The sequence below is a fragment of the Lonchura striata genome, chromosome 3, assembly GCF_050655825.1.
Source record: "Lonchura striata isolate lonStrDom1 chromosome 3, ASM5065582v1, whole genome shotgun sequence".
NCBI lineage: Eukaryota > Metazoa > Chordata > Aves > Passeriformes > Estrildidae > Lonchura > Lonchura striata.
The window spans coordinates 55,532,961-55,549,057 of NC_140705.1; the positions used below are offsets into that span (position 1 = coordinate 55,532,961).

The 16,097-nt window shown below is 44.8% G+C and overlaps 1 protein-coding gene and 1 long non-coding RNA gene across 7 annotated transcripts in view; one reads left to right on the forward strand and one right to left on the reverse strand.

Moving 5' to 3' along the window:
- LOC146767903 (uncharacterized) overlaps positions 1-11,639 on the reverse strand; it is a 49,846-nt gene extending 38,207 nt beyond the window's left edge. For 2 of the 6 annotated variants that reach the window (XR_014953760.1, XR_014953757.1), the window contains exons 1-2: positions 11,116-11,236; positions 5,860-5,967 (exon numbers count right to left, since the gene is read on the reverse strand). This is a non-coding gene — a long non-coding RNA (uncharacterized LOC146767903). Of the gene's footprint in view, positions 1-4,925; positions 5,013-5,859; positions 5,968-8,835 lie in introns of all 6 variants that reach the window. The other 4 variants (XR_014953761.1, XR_014953758.1, XR_014953756.1 and 1 more) reach the window with 4 other exon arrangements.
- A 449-nt stretch (positions 11,640-12,088) lies between these two features.
- Positions 12,089-14,678, forward strand: TCF21 (transcription factor 21). The gene is made up of 2 exons (XM_021540558.3): positions 12,089-12,538; positions 14,131-14,678. The coding sequence occupies exons 1-2, from the start codon at positions 12,089-12,091 to the stop codon at positions 14,218-14,220; spliced, it is 540 nt and encodes a 179-aa protein (XP_021396233.1). The 3' UTR covers positions 14,221-14,678.
- Positions 14,679-16,097: the final 1,419 nt, after the last annotated feature.

The window sequence follows — 16,097 nt, forward strand, 5'->3', positions numbered from 1 at the left end:
GGGAACCAGTAAAAGAATGCAAAGTCCACCATCAATCAGTGATGAGGAAAATCATCTGATCTATCACAGCCTTCTTTTCTCTGCACAGGACACACTGATCATAAAGCTGATCCTCAGAGCTCTTTGCTACATTCACAGTGTTTTTCAAACACTGTTAGTGGTATTGCTAACTGCAATCACAATATGTTACTAAATGGACTGATAGAATTTTATCCTGCAGGCAATTCAACAAAAATTTTTGTTGAATATTTGTTCTGCTTGGGCTTAGGAAAGAAAATCTTCCTTGGGGGTCTGAAGGCTGATTCATTAAATCTGAGCTGTCTGCTGAAGTGCTCAGTACAAGTGACTCTGATTTATTTGGATTTGTCACTATAAAGGTCTCTGGAGACAGATATTTATCCTATGGGATTCTTGACAAATTGGTCAAGTGGTCTGGGCAGTCCAGAAAGAGAATAGTCTTCTTTGACCCCTCACATGGCCAGAGAACAGGTAATTACTCCCCTGATCACAAACATGCACTGAAATCACATCGTTACAAAGCCTTCTGTCCCCACCCAGACTCTGGTTATTTGAGCTTAGACAAGAACTCAGCTCTATGCTTGATCTCACTGAGATGAAAGTATGGTCTATAGCTGTAGGAATAGGAGATAATGAGACGGATTTATGCTGTTGAGGGTACATCCTACTGAACTGGACCATAAGGAAGAGTGTTTGTCCTGCTGAGGTCAGAATTTATAAAATACTTGATCGTAATGCTGAAATATCAACTTGGAGCCTAACTTAGTGTATTTTAACACCCTCTCACCAGGGTGGACTAAGTCAGGCGTCCTTCTAATTGCAAAACAGAAGAGATTGAGCTTGTCAAAAAGAAAAGAAGGGAACTTGCTGCTGTTTTCTTACAGTCCCACTTGTGTGACTTTCCCCACACCATAGTGTATAAGGTGGAGTAGTGTCTAGTGTCAGTCCTTTCCTTTAATTATCTGCTAGCCTGGCTAAGAGCTGTATAAACACATTATGGTCTCTTGCAAAAAATAGATACTGCAAGTGCAACCATTTTTCCCTTTCAACTCTTTCTGTCTGTCCTGCCTTTTGCACTCCTCTAATTTTATTAAACTATTTGATAAAGTGCATATTGGCCCAGTTTCTTTTTGGCTGACTTAAGCTACTGATTCATTTATAGTTGTCACAGGGAAATATAGTTGTCACCTTCAGAACATGATTAAGGCCACTTAAGAACTATGTTCCCTCTCAGATGTGGACAAAATAAATTCAGAATGCCACATCCAGAAATATCGTTCCAAATTACTAGAATGGAGTCGGTAAGAAAAACATAACTAAAGGGAAGTGCAGGGAAAAATCTGGGACAATGACAGCCTGTCTTGGAATTATCTTGCCACTACTTAGGGATTTTCACCTCTCAGCAAACAGTTCTCCTCCCCATTCACACCCATGAGGTGAAAGAGAGGTTTGACCGATGTTGTTGTAGTAGCACAGGCCTGAAACATTCAAACTAGAGCTAAACAAGTTCAGTGGCAGCTGAAATAAAGTACAGGGGAGGATTAAACACAGTGTGATGGGGAATTCTGCACCAGGGACTGGCATTTGCAAGAGATGCACACGGATGAGTTAGTCTCAGTCTGTATAACAGTGGAGTGTTTGGATCCCAAATAAACCATTGCATATTGTGTTCAGCATAAAAAAATGGTGTGAAAGTAGGTAAAGTTCATATTAGAATCTTAGAAAGAAACACCATTTTTAAAAGGCACTGAGGGTGGGGGTCAGTCTTGTAAAGGTAACAGCAGTGGTCTCTTTACTCTACTTGGTGGTTGGATGACTTCAACCCAGAGGTTTTCCCTGGCAATCTGTCTTGCTAAAAGTCAGGGTAAGATAAACTGTACTCTGTCTCTGATTTCTGCAAGAAAGAAAACAATTGAACGATGGGTCATTCATCACTGAGCCACCCTACCCCCTCTCCAACACCTTGTATAGGGTTGTATATTCTGGAGCTGTTTAGCTTTTCTCATCCATTTCTTCAAAAGAAAACAAAAAATTCAAGTAGCAAGATACAACTTTCCTGTAGTAACAATAGTTCAGAATTGAAGGGGACAAATTGATAAAGAAATTACTTGACTATTATAATTGCTTGCACATCATGTCACTTGTATCACTACATGCCATATGTACAACTAAGTTTAGTATCAAAAGGCCTCGTGATATATTACAGGACCCAGCTTCTACAACTGTGCTCATAAATGCATTTACCTATTCATAAAAATTTGCATTCATTTTTGTATACTGAGGAGCTCAAACTCAGCTCATATTTAGCTTATGGAGTTATAAATGTGTCCTTTGACCATCCAAAGTGCGGAAATTAGAGAATATTATTTGAGAAGTTTCTTTAGCAGCTTCAGTCAGATAAGTTATTTAAGTTGCTGAGAAACACAGCCAGACAGAACAAGCTGCAAAATTTATAAATTTGCTGTGACACAAGCAGTCTGAAAAGGGAAAGAGTGGCATACAAAGATGGGAAACAAAAGTAGTTATGATATTTTATTGTAGGAAAAAGCAGTACCTGGGGTGAGAAGAAAACATCTAGGCTTGCTCTGATGAGCTGAGGGCATGCTCAGCTGTCAGGGAAGAAAAGGAAGCTCTATTCTTCCTTCTAACAAAGCCAGCTTCATTCTGCTTGTGGTACAAAGTGCTCTGCTTTGGGTGCTATTCCTGCCTGGCTGCTTCCTGCAAAGAGATGCTTCAGAGCACATTATCCTGCACATGGAATGGCCACTTCACAGGTAAGTAACAGGAAAGTCTTAGAAAGCTGTGAGGTGGAGTGGGGAAACTAAAAAAAAATCACTCAGGAAGAAGATGGGCATAAAAGCTGAGTTCTCTACAGCCCCACTGCACCCTAAGAGTCTGCATTAGCTCATGGTTCAAGGATGTTAGACCCTTCATGGAAGAGACAATTAGTTACAAAAAGGCATAAAGAAGCCTAGTAATGGATTTTAACTCTCCTAAGGGAATTCTGTGTTTTTACTGGGGAAGGATTACAGGAAACCAAAGTAACACTTTATTTTTCTTCACAGAGAGCTTGGGGACTTTGGAGTAATTTGGTCAATGGTGATTTGCTACTTGTGCTATAGTGTTACCAATGATGGTACTCCTGGTCTGTTTATTAAACTTCTGGCTTGTCACTCATCACTACTCATTGTTTTTCTTCCTATGAAAGAAACTTTTCTATCTTTCAGAATTACTATGGGGTTGAGAGATGAGTGCTTTCATCTAAAATCAAAGTGAGGCAAGTATCCATTTTGTAAGACACGTGAGCATAAAAATGTGCCAATGTAAACATCAGGTATCTGAGTGAAAAATGTTAATTGGCATTTCAAGAAATGAGGAGACATCACAAAGATATTTTAGGCTTTCAACATATTTGTAGTATTCTAACATCAATCATTTTCTTGCATCTATCAGGTTATTTATCTTAGCTACCCTCTGTATCCATTACCATAGTGCCTAAGCCCCTCATAATGTTTCTGTAGGGCAGGGAAGTGTTCTCATCCCTGTTTTACCACTGAGAGATTGGAGCAGAGAGGATCCCACATTTGTGGATACTTAGAAAGCCTGTAACATAGGACAAAATCAATGCACATGTGCCAGGTTTCTGGCTAGAGTCTTAATCAAAAAAGAGCTTGTCTCTTAAATTAGCCTGAGTTTGCACTTGGTTAATTTGCACCATAAATTGTAGAAGCAAGGTTGTGTTAGACATGTCACTGAGCCATATCTTAGCTATAAGACTAATTCCACCAACACTTAGAAATGCAGGAGCAATCCAGGGCTTGAACTTCAAGGAGGGCTCTGGCTACACACTGCCAAGGAGAGATGAAAGACTACAGTGAGTCAGGGCATGGGAGGAAGAGAAACAGACAGATGATGTGTTATATCACTATGGGTGCTGCATCTGGGACTGCCAGTTCTTCAGGACAAAACACAGCTCTCACCCTGGAGAGCCCAAGATGGCCCCAGACATCCAGTGTGCATTGGCACCCCATGGAAGTTTGCACTGACTCCCCTTAAAGACCCTGTGCTCAGACTGGCTGAGCAGCTCCTGATTGAGGGTTTTGCATACATGGAAAACCTTTTTGAGGAATTAATTCACAGTGTTAAAAGAAAACTTGTGGGTGCAATGTTACATATCTTTTCCACCCTGTGGAAATTTGAGTTAGTCCAGCTCCTACTGATGTACATCTTTGTTCAGGCCTTACAGAATACACATCAAGATACTTCTGCCAGCAAATTTTGGTATATATTAAATGGGATTATATGTGATATCTGGTAAATTTGCTATGTAATCCAAAAAGCCTGCATGAGAATGAGAGACGTGTATTATTTCAGTGCAAAATTTGGCAAACAGAGGTCTATTTTCAGGGTGGAACAACCTGAAATGATAAGGAAAGTGAAATAAGGCATCAAAATCCTTCCTTACTGTTTAAAATCAGATCCTGGCTGACATACTTCTCCAGACTAGCCTCAACCATCATCTCATCTGATTTTAAAAAATCAGCAAGTACATATCTGAGTCCCATTCTGTTCTTTCTAAAAAAAAACAGGGCTGCTTTAATCCCTTGGAACAGGTGCCTTAATTTCCTGGCAGTTTTAAAAAACTTGCATTTTCTGCTTTGGATAGACTGAGAGAAGCTCTTAGATGTTGTTTTGTATTGGCCTTTACTGAACTGCACAAGTGTGCTGGACCTGGCTAACAGCAAGTCTTATGACTCATCTCTCTGTTTTCCTCCTTTAACCAGCTTTCCTTCTGGTTAGTCACACCCTCAGTTAAGAACTGCATACTAGGGAATCTGAGCATCACCCTGGATCTGTACACACAAAAGAAAAAAAGAAAAGCAGGGAGAGAAAGAGAGCCAGCCTACCTTCAAAGTCAGTACTTGAGGCTTTTTCTCATGCCTCACTTCTGTACTTTCAGTTCTTTGGTCCTTTCTCAGCCTTGTGGGACTCCACTGCAACACATGTTTATGGTCTTCTTTCTATGCTATCCCTGGTTCATTGTCAAAACTATTTTTTCCCTCCAAAATACTTAAATAGACTTTTGTTATGTGCTTTTGCAATACCACTTTCTGAAACAGCACCATTTTCTATACGTATTATGAACTACGATACGCACCATAAAATCAGAGGACTGCACTGTGGCAAAGTGCCATGACCCCACTTTGGGGATGTTCCAGGAGCTCGAGAGTCACAGTTTGTGAGGCATGCATAAGGCCTATTACAGTCAAAAGAAATGCACAGTGACTGGTCTTTCTGTGTCACTTGAGTAGGATGTGTAATCTTCTTTCTCCTTTGTCTTTCCAGCTAACACTCCCATTTCAGACTCATCCACAGTGCATACGCTTTTCAGCTGACTGCTGAATTGGTTGAACCCCTATGTATGATCACACACATGGTTAGCTGAGTATCACCAGTTTGCTGGTTTATTATATCAGTATTTTTAGCCAAAATAGTTTTGCAGCTATGTCACTGCAGTTCAGCATGTGTTTTTAAAAGCTTAATGTGGCCACCTATGGTAAAATGCAAAGCCTCTGTGACAAATGGAGCTCAGGGGAGTCCAATAGCACAAATTGTTGCCAACCTTAAGTAAAGCAGACCGCAAAGAGTGGGTTCCAGAATGTGATGTTTCACTTGGATGGGAACAGAGAACATAGCCCAACCTACCGGGTTTAATGATGGATGCTGTGGGAATCCAATTTTCAGAAACTGTGAGCACTTTAAGTGAATAGGAATTCCAGAAAATCTGTGTCTATGCACACACATATCATGCCATAAACCAAGCGAGTAATGAAATCTTACCAGAATAGCTGACATTCTTCCTGCCACTCCTCTACAAAGAGTTCTTTTCCAAACTTTCCTCTGAAAAAAGTATTTTGTTTTCCAAAACTTGATCCAATGTGCTAATAACTGGAAGGAAAAGAGAACTTATTTCTTATCAACAAATTTCATGTTCTAAAGTCACAAAAACACAAAGGATTAGGCAATAAAGAAACATCACAAAAAGAGATATTCAAAACAAAACAGTTCTGCCTGCATTTTAATCCTTCAATCACTATTTTACATAAGATATATTGGCTTTTTTGCATATTTCTCTTAAAAGAGTCTGTAGTTTACAATGTAAAAATATTTTGGAGATGCATTCTGGAAGCAATACCTAGTAATGGTCTCTGCAGTAGAGATGGAAGAGGATACCTCTCCTCATTGTCTGTGAGGAACAAATAATATAGGAATAAATTTGTAGAGGAATAACTAATAAAATAAACATGACACAGCCACTTCGGTTTCACAGAATATTCTGAGTTGGAAAGGACCCCAAGGATCATAAAGTCCAACTCTTCAGTGAATGGCCCATACAGGGATCAAACCCATGACCTTGGCATTATTAGTTCCATCCTCTGACCAACTGAGCTAATTTCTCCTAGGTTTGTTTCATACAAGCATCCTGCCAAAGGAGATTCACTAGCACATCTGTGAACAGTTCACTGAAAGCTAGGGCTGAGCACTTGTGTCAAGGATTAGCTGTCCTGTTTCTGATTTGGTAACATCTATATCTGACATGCCTCTTGTTTGTGGTGTACTCAGGTTCTAAATCACAGCAAAACATTGCTTAACACAGCAGCAGACCCGAAGCCCTCACCATAGATCTGGAATAGGAGGAGGATATGAGTCACACCAGGATTTGATGAACTGATGATTAAGACTTGTCTTAACTCCTGATTAAAACACTGACCTTGTTGTAGGTATCTCTCTTAGGCATTAGGATATTTAATCATGCCTTTTCTTCTGTAGAGGCAGTTTTTGCTATTCTTGTTCATGCACACTGGTTTATCCTGTGAGCAGTGCAGCTGATTTCTGAGGAGCCACTCAAGGAAAAGGTACTGGGTGGAATAAGGCTGGGATGCAAAACTTATCCAGTTACTACATGAACTCACAAAAGCACTGCTTACATTTGTCACAGATTTTGTCATCAATGTGACAAAAAAATATTAAAATATTAAATCTGAAATTAGGTATTTTGAGTTTCGCAAAGTGTTTTTTCAATATCCACTGAAGAAATTTGTCTTGAACACCATTTCCCAGAGTTTCAATGGCCTTGTGATACTTCAAGGTTTAAAAAAAATCACATGAAATGGAACAGTGGCTCCAGCATAATTTTCTACATAAATTTCCTTGGAACTACAGCCTATTCCCTTTTAAATTTTCTAATCAATAAGACTGAAACTTTTCCATTCTAGGTATCCACAAAACCTTTCATTAAAATGAACCCAAATATTGTTGGGTTGGGGTTTTTCCTTCACAATGAACTACTCCAGAGAAGACTTTCTCAAGAAGCTCTGATTTTTCAGGGGTCTGAAGGAAGAGACTGGGATTTCTTGGGGAGGGACAGTGATGCTGATGTCACATACCAATATGTGCCCCTTGGGCCAGTTCTCCTGGACATCCCTTTTACTTTTTTGGCAACAACATTATTTTTACTTGTCTATTGTTTTATGTTATTTTTCACAATGTCTTTTACCTTTCAAACTAAAACTGTGACCAGAAACATATACACAGCACTTGAAATTAGATGTGAAAGGGTTTCAGACCCTTCTCACTAGCTATTCCACTGTTACAAACAATTTTGATGAATTTCCCTAGCACAGTCCATACTCTACAATACCTTATATAATTAATACTAGTAGTGTTAGTTATTTGTTTATATAATATTATGGCATTATTTCACTTAAGGTATGTTAAAGTATGATTCTAAAGTCCTTTTACCATTTCACTTGGTTTCTGGGTGAGACCAAGAGTAACCAGGAGAAATCTCAGTGCAACCATGTTTTCTTTTTAAAGTGGTTACTTAAAAACACTAATACAGTTGTACTTTTCTTATTGATTATTCTGAAACCTGACTGAACATAATTAATGATCAGCTGGCTGCCTGTGGGTGACTTCCTCGGTTATTCTCCAAAGAATACACCTGTATTGTACTTGGGCAAATAATTTCAAAACCAGCAACTGATTATGTTTTCCTCAGGTCTGGGTGGTCTGAGTTTGTTCTTGGGTGACTGTTTAATATGTAGTGAAAATATGGTGACTTGATAAATGACACAGAAAATCAGAAAATAAACCAAGTTGTGCCATGCAAAATCATTAAATATTTGCAGAAATCTTGGCCTCAAGTCCCAGAGTTGTTCTTAAATTACCATGTTACTCCAGCACAAGAAAAAGAAGACTGGAGGCTAAAAAGTGGGACATCCTTTCTAGAGGGAAATTTGTAACCTGGCATAGACCAGCATAAGCCTGTGTGAGATGTGTCCCTCATCTGACACCCTTCAGACCAGACATCCCAAACCTCTGTCCCTGGCACCCCCAGTATATTGTAAATGGCTTGTCTTAGTGGGTCTATTACTTAGGAGTAAGAGAGATGCATGGTCCTGCATGACCAGAGCACTGCAGAGGAAAAAGTAATCTACAGGGTAAATCCACAGATTTCCACTGATGTTCCTCATGCTAGCATTTCAACTTCCTTTTAAAAACATGAATGAAGGCACAAATGCAGTGGAAAGGCCAAAAGGACTTTAGCTCCATCTGTCTTTCCCAGCCAGTTATTAAGTCAGTGGCCAGTGTAATACCAAGGCAGAGGCAACACTTCACATGTGGTTGAACAAGGCTTTGTACCTGCTGAATTTTCTAAACAGCTCCTTTTCATTTAACTTTTCATGTGCTTTCTACCTTGGAGAACAAGGGTGTCCACCATTATCTGGGTAGCTGCAGCCATCCCAGTCTTACCCTTCCCACCAGGCTGGGCTGGTTTCCACCCTGTCAGTCTCTATTCCAAATCAGGTGCTGTTCAGAAAAGCAGGAGGACTGGGCTAAAGGTGAGGGAAAAAGGATCAAAACTGGGAGTCAGATTAGGGGTACAAGCCCTCTGGGTTTGCCGATGAGACATAAAAAGCAGGAAGGCTGGAAAAGCTGAGGTTCAAGTCATGTAACAAACAAATAAGGAAGTAGATTAGAAGGCATGTTGTTTTTTTTAACTCTGCCCATGCTGCCCCCCTTGGAGAGGGAATAATGGATAAATGTGTTAAGAGTGTATAATAGTTTGTATGCATAAAGAACCCAAAGGACATTATACTATATGTATAGCATACATATATATGTATAATATGTATGTGAGTATACATGCAATAATCTTCACAAAATGAACACAGAAAAAATATGCCCTGTGTGTCTTCAAATGTGGGTGGTCTTTATTAAGTCAACTTTAATGATCCTGAGTATTTAAAAATGTAAAGAAGTAAAAACTACAAATGTGTGGAAATTCTAAAGGCTCATGGCACACATGTATGCATACCTTGATATTCAAAATGTATATGTAGCAGCATACTAAAGGCATTTGTAAAGAGACATATCATTCCTTCTGCTTTATACAACAAAAGTTTAGGAAGTACCAACATAAAGTTAAAAATGGAAAGGTTATAAGTAAATATTGTTTTAGTTGTTTTGTCATCTGGGAATTTCTGATGCTAAAGTTTTAATGGACTTTTGTCCTCTATGGTCACTCATGCTTAGAGACAAGCAACTTCAACTTGGTTTTCTGTCATCCTTGCTCCAATAAGAGTCTTTTAGCTCAATTGTTACATCAATCACTTGGACTATAAATCTCTGCAATGGATATGGCCATTTAAATCTCCACCTGCACAAACAACAATCAGGCCTAGAAAATAAGGAGGCTCATAAATCTCCACACTGGTTCTTATTGATATTTTGGATTTGCAATAGAAATGTTATTTAAAAAAAAAAAAGTAATTCATTAATTAGGATTGATATGCTGACAATCTGTTTAGTTTAGTTTATATACAGAGAAAACACAAACAAGGCACAGTTAACACAACATGAATTTAGAAATTACTGAATTCCCGAGAGCTTAGGGCTTGGAGATATGATATCTTAATGTACTTATCCTATTGTGAGGGGGAAGGTGTTATCTTCCAGACAAATGATAAAGAGGTGGTTTAAAGTTTAGATCTACAGTTTTTTTCTTCTGGCTTACATGAGCCAAGGAAGAAAGATGGATCAAGAGATAGGCAAGACTTCCTTGCTGACTATCAAAAATGACACTCTGCCTCCTACTGAAAATGCAATCTGCAGACAGTACACAGCACTCGGCAGACATACCAGCTTGGCCCTCCACAGTTTTTGTTGGGTTTTTTAGTGCATTGAGAAAACTCTATGTGATGCTTACACAGATCAGCAAGAGCCTTTTCCTATGGCTGCAGTGACTTTGGATTAACTATGAAGCCACAAGTGACATCTGAGGCTGCACATTTTTTTTTGGAGCTATGCAAATCCTCAGATAAGCAGCTGAATAAGTGGAATTGCTCCTGCAATAAGAGCAGTCCCTGTGTGCAGTTCTTTAGCCCCTTGTGTTCAAAACCTAGACTGCAGGGCAACCTGCAGTGCAACCTGCAGTGAGTAGGGAAGGAGCTATGGGAACAAGTTCCTGATTCACTGGCCTCTTTGGCCTCCAAATGTGGATTTAGGAGACTATTTTACATGGAGGGGAAGAAGTGATAGCACAAAGTTAACTGTTTTAAAAAGCCTGTTCTGCTGAGGCTGAATACACAAGTGCATAAGTTTGTAACAGCAGCATAAGCCTTTTCATTCAAGCTGCACAGCAACCCACTCACTCACACTTGTGGTAAAACCTGGGAATGTTTGGCTTCAGGGGTTGCAGAGCCCAGCCTAGTGCCCTCAGTCCTACCGGAGGAGCCTTATCCCTTATCTTGCTTCTTCATTGAGGTAAAACCCCCAACTTTTGAGCATGCATGAATCAGCAGACAAAACAGTCCACAGGTACAGAGGAATGAACTGCTGACATCTGCTCTGCACACCAAGTAAAGGTTTCTTTTCTGTGGGAACTCCACCATCCAGTAACACCCCTCTTCCCATTTCATGCACACCCTTGCTGCTCTATCCACAGCCACAAAGACCCTCCCCAGCAGAACAACACTCTCCCTCCGCTCAGTGAGGCTCACAGAGTGCTGGGATCTTGGCCACTTGTCGCACCTGTGGACCAGGAAGCCTCTGCAAAATTCACAGCTGGGAGGACTCAAAGACCGACAGGGACCGGGACTTGTCGGACGTCACCCCGGAAGGCTGGAAGAAGTCAGATCCTCCTGCCTCCAGCCCCTGGGCTGTGACGGCAAGGTCCACGCTGCTGGCCAGGCAGTGGAGCACTCCCTTCCTGGAATATGCAACTAGCTGGACAGGATGCATTCGCAAATATAATCATCCACAAATCTCCCCCAGATTAGGTTACAGGACAGCATTTTGACGGCACGCATTACAAAGCTCCCTGGAAGGCTTGGCTGGTGGATCTGCTGCTCTCTCTGCTCATGACCCATTTTGGCTTTCATCAAGAATCATGACACCAGCTGCCTGGGTCATCTAGGAGGCAGAGAGGGGGAGAGCAACCCTGGGCTGTAAAGGGAAGTGGGGAAGGAGAAGAGGAGGAGAAGGAGAAGGAGGAGGAGGAAGGGGGAGGATAGAAAGGCAGAGCACAGGGAGAGAGAGTTAGTAAGTTGTTTTAGTCCAGTTGTGAAGATTTGAATCCCAGTTCCGAGCTCTTGGCAAAGGCTTGCTGGGATACCTCATTCCCTGTCCTGTGCAAAGGTCTGTGATTGGGGATGTGGTGTGCTCAGTGGGCAGGGCCCCTCCCCTGGGCTGGATCCGCCTCTCTTATCCCCCAGATAAATTACTAGTGTCCTCACTAAATTCCTCGGCTTTCTCTCTCCCTCTCTCTCTCCCTCTCTCACACAATCTCACTCCCTCCCTCAAACACAGGCAAAGCGGGGTTGGGGGGCGGGAGGGCGGGGATCCTCTCTGGACTGGTATTGTGCCTTAGTCCTGGGCGGGGAGGGAAGAGGAGGAAAATACTGGCACCCTTTCTCTCCTCCGCCGCCTTGAAATAGATTTGAGGAGCTGCCCGTCTTTCCCCCCCTCCCCCCTTTCCTGCTGGTCATTTGGCATCTTCCAGACCATGTCCACTGGGTCCCTCAGTGATGTGGAAGATCTGCAGGAGGTGGAGATGCTGGAGTGCGATGGCCTGAAAATGGATACCAACAAAGAGTTTGGGGCGTCCACCGAGAGCAACGAGGAGGGATCCAATGGCGAGAATGGTTCCCCTCAGAAGGGGAGAGGGGCCTCGGGCAAGAGGAAAAAAGCTCCCCCCAAGAAGAGCCCTTTAAATGGAGTGAGCCAGGAGGGAAAGCAGGTACAGAGAAATGCTGCCAACGCCAGGGAGAGGGCGAGGATGAGAGTTCTTAGCAAAGCCTTCTCCAGGCTTAAGACCACCCTACCCTGGGTGCCCCCAGACACCAAACTTTCCAAACTGGACACCTTGAGGTTGGCCTCCAGCTACATTGCTCACCTGAGGCAGATCCTGGCCAATGACAAGTATGAGAACGGCTACATCCACCCAGTCAACTTGGTAAGTCAGAGTCCGCCGAGGACAGGCACTGTGGGTGTGCATGGGGAGAGGTGGGCGAGGAGCTGGCACGGGGCATGTGTGGGGACAAACCTTTGCTGTGCTTCTCACAGAGAGCCTGGTGCCAGCGGGGTGGAAAGTGGTGCTGTACAAGGGGACAGGCTCACAGCTGCCCTGCTGCCCTGTGCCTTGAGCAACAAGCCTCCTAGGCCCCCTCTGCTGTTCCTAGCAATCCCTCCCAGGAGACAGGCAGCCACGCTGGCTACAAATAAGCAGGGGCAGGCTTTAAACTTTACTGCCCCAAAAACAACTGAGAAACCACAGAGGGTTGATGGCAGCTTTCTACCTGCAAGTGGGCAGGTATAGGAATTTGGGTAGAAAAAAGTGTGTTTGAGGAAGGACCCAGGATTTATTCTTATCCTGTGTCTCTACCCCAATGTCTCCTGACACAATACTGTCCCCAAGCCCTAGCTTTTTAAAGATAGGACTTTTGGGGTTCTGTGCTCAACCACTCAGGTTTTCCAAGTCCAGAAAATTTCTCCTATACCTGTAAACTGGCAGAGGAGAAATAAGTACCAATGCAGACTCCCCAGAGAGAGTGTTTGCCCCAGGCACACTCCACAATGCTTCTCCTTGGGCTGCGTGGTGTCCCTCCTGCTTCTCCCACCACATAAAGTTTTCTCAAGCAGCCCTGGATCTCCCGACCATACCCGGCCACCAGAAATATCCAGTTTCCATATTTTTATATATAAAAATATATACGAATTATGTAAACCAGGGGTAATCAAGATCTGCCAGGGCTCTTTTTAGACATACAGCCTTTACACTGCCCACACGTGCAGACCCTGACTCATAAATGGATCACAGAGGGGAGCTGGGGACATTTCACTGAGGTCAGGCTCTGCTTTTGAGCTCTGGATGCTGGGGGAAAGTACGTTACCCGCTGTGTCAGCTGCTAAGGGCCTGGGAGATAATTTTTGATAAAAAACAAGATCCTCAGCGCAACAACATAGGAAAACAAATAAAACAAAACCAGCACCCAATATAGATATAACCTCCCTCCTCTTCTGCACAGAGGCACACCAAAACATGCTCCCCAAGCCACGGGAGGCCAGGGAGAGCGGCCGGGGGCTGCGGGGGCCCCAGGCATCTCCTGCGCCCGGGGTAGCGCAGCGAGGCGTGAGGCGGCTCCCGCGGGTCGGAGCCCCCACGTCGGTCTCGACCAAACGCGAGGGGTGCCCGCGGCGATTATGTCGGGGGCATACAAATGTACCGGAGCCAGGCGGCTCCTTTTTCCCTTCTGCCGCGTATCAGACGGGCTTCGCCGCCCCGAGGACGCCCGGTGGGGACCGCCGGGGCTGTGAGGCAAAGCGGCATCAGCTGCCGGGGAAAAGCAAAAGGGTCCTTGCCGAAGCCAGCGGCAACTTCCCCCGCCTGAGCCCCGCTGAACGCTGCCCGAAGCAGACTCCGGTGGGGAATGCCGGGCTCGGTCCCCTCGGACGCTCCCGAGCCGAACCCGCTGGCGCTGTGAGCGTTGCAATGTGCATTTCTCCATGTGTAACCTCCTTCCCACTCGTGTCTTTTCCTGGCTACAGACTTGGCCTTTTATGGTAGCCGGCAAACCCGAGAGTGACCTGAAAGAAGTGGTGAACACAAACCGCTTGTGCGGCCCGACGGCATCCTGAGCCCCGCGGCCGGGCCAGCAGCGTCCGTCCCGGCGCGGCCGTGGAGCGGGCGGCGGCGCGGCCAGGGACCCGCCGCGGCCCCGCCGCTGCCCCGGGCCCCGGGCAGAGCCACGGGGAGACCCGCTTTCCCGGCGCAGAGGAGACCAAATATGCCCTAGCAAAGACTCCATCCACCCCGAGAGATCCCGACTCTATTTAACTTTATTAAATGCGTGTACAGTCGAGTGTCCTGCAACCACAGCCTTGCTGGTTCAAGAGCTACTAGAGAAAAGACAGAGATCAAACAAAACCTACCCCGCGTGTATCTTTTGTCTGAGACCTGTGAAATATGTAGATGCCTAGAAAAACTGACTTTGACAGTCATCTCTATGAAGTAATTCACCCTAAAGATATATAGATATATTTTCTTCAATCAGATTCTGCTCTATTTCTGTGAATAAACCTTCCTTTGTACTGAACACGGAGCGGTGTTAAGTGTTGGTTTGAGGCTCTCGGGCTCGGCGGGGGAAGGACTGAGCCTCCGCCGGCTCGCCGCTCCACGAAGCGGCCGCGCTGCGGGGATCCCGCCTCTCTGCCCCGGGTCACAGGAGGTCTGCTTCCCCGGAGCTAAAGACCTGGAGCACAGCCCTGGGGGAGGGAGAGACTGGGTCCGCAGCTCGCCGCGGGAGCCCGGCCCGGCTCCGCAGCCCGGTGCCCGGGCGCTGCGGGAGCCGCCCCCGCCGCTCTGGCCGCTCCGCTCCGCGGGGACAGGAACAGTGATCTATTGATGAAGTACAGTCGGTCCTCAGCGCCGGGAATTTTTAACTTAAACATCTCCTCTCTATCGATCAGCGCACCCGTGGGAGATGAGGCTGAGATAAACAGGAGTGCGGGGCGCTCCCCCTGCACCGGCAGCGGACGCCGGCAGCTGATGCGCCAGATCCCACCGCGCTGTTTAATGTTTCAGGGTTATGACCGCACTGTTTACAAGATGTCTTCGGTTATTTATACTGTTATTATTAGCACAGGGGCTTTAAATTTCCGTCTCACTTGCTCTTTCAATACCAACCCTCGGTTCCGTTTGATACCTGGGTACTTTCTTGTCGAAAGCAGGAGAGGGGCGGCAGGGGCTGCAGGGCCGTCCCCCGGACCAAGCCCTCCGTCCCCGCTAGTTGAGGGGGCCGGCGGCAGGGCCTGGGGCACGGCCAGAGGCAGCGCGGGGACCACCCTCCTCTGGGTATCCCCGCAGGCCGGTTTTGAGCTGCCTCGGGCATCCGTGCAGCCTGGATTGTGTTAATTCTCATCCCCCACTTTCCCCCGAGATAACTGGACGAGGTGGCGCGTCCTCCAGGCGACCCAAATTCACCAGTCGGGTTCATGCGTGGGCTAGGTTAGCTTTAATTAAAGCAACTCGCTGTGAACCGAGGGCTGTGCAAACATCTCGGCCCTCATTATGAAAAGGGCCAGGACATGCTGTATCATCCTAATGGTTGTGAAGGGGAGAGCTGTTTAATTTCACTTTTGTGCAGCTTTATCTCCATGGCACACAGTTAAGAGCGGACCTCTGTGCCCAGCCTAACCGTGCACAACCTCACTGTTGTGGACAGGATTGTGCCAAGTGAGATGCGCACTTACACACACTTCCTTGACCGACTTCGCAGCCACACACAGACGCTGAACAGCCACAGCTTTTGCTCAAGAGATGAGCTGCTCTGGTAACCACAGCTGAACAGACTGATTTGCTGATTTCTTTGCCACAGGCACTGGAAAATTCAGTGAGAATTGCTGGTCTGTTAAAGGGTGACAGAATAGATGTCTCCGGCCTTAAATTGCGTGCAGGTCACTGATACAGCAAATGCATATTTAAACTTCTAAATTTACCCACTGAATTGGCACTA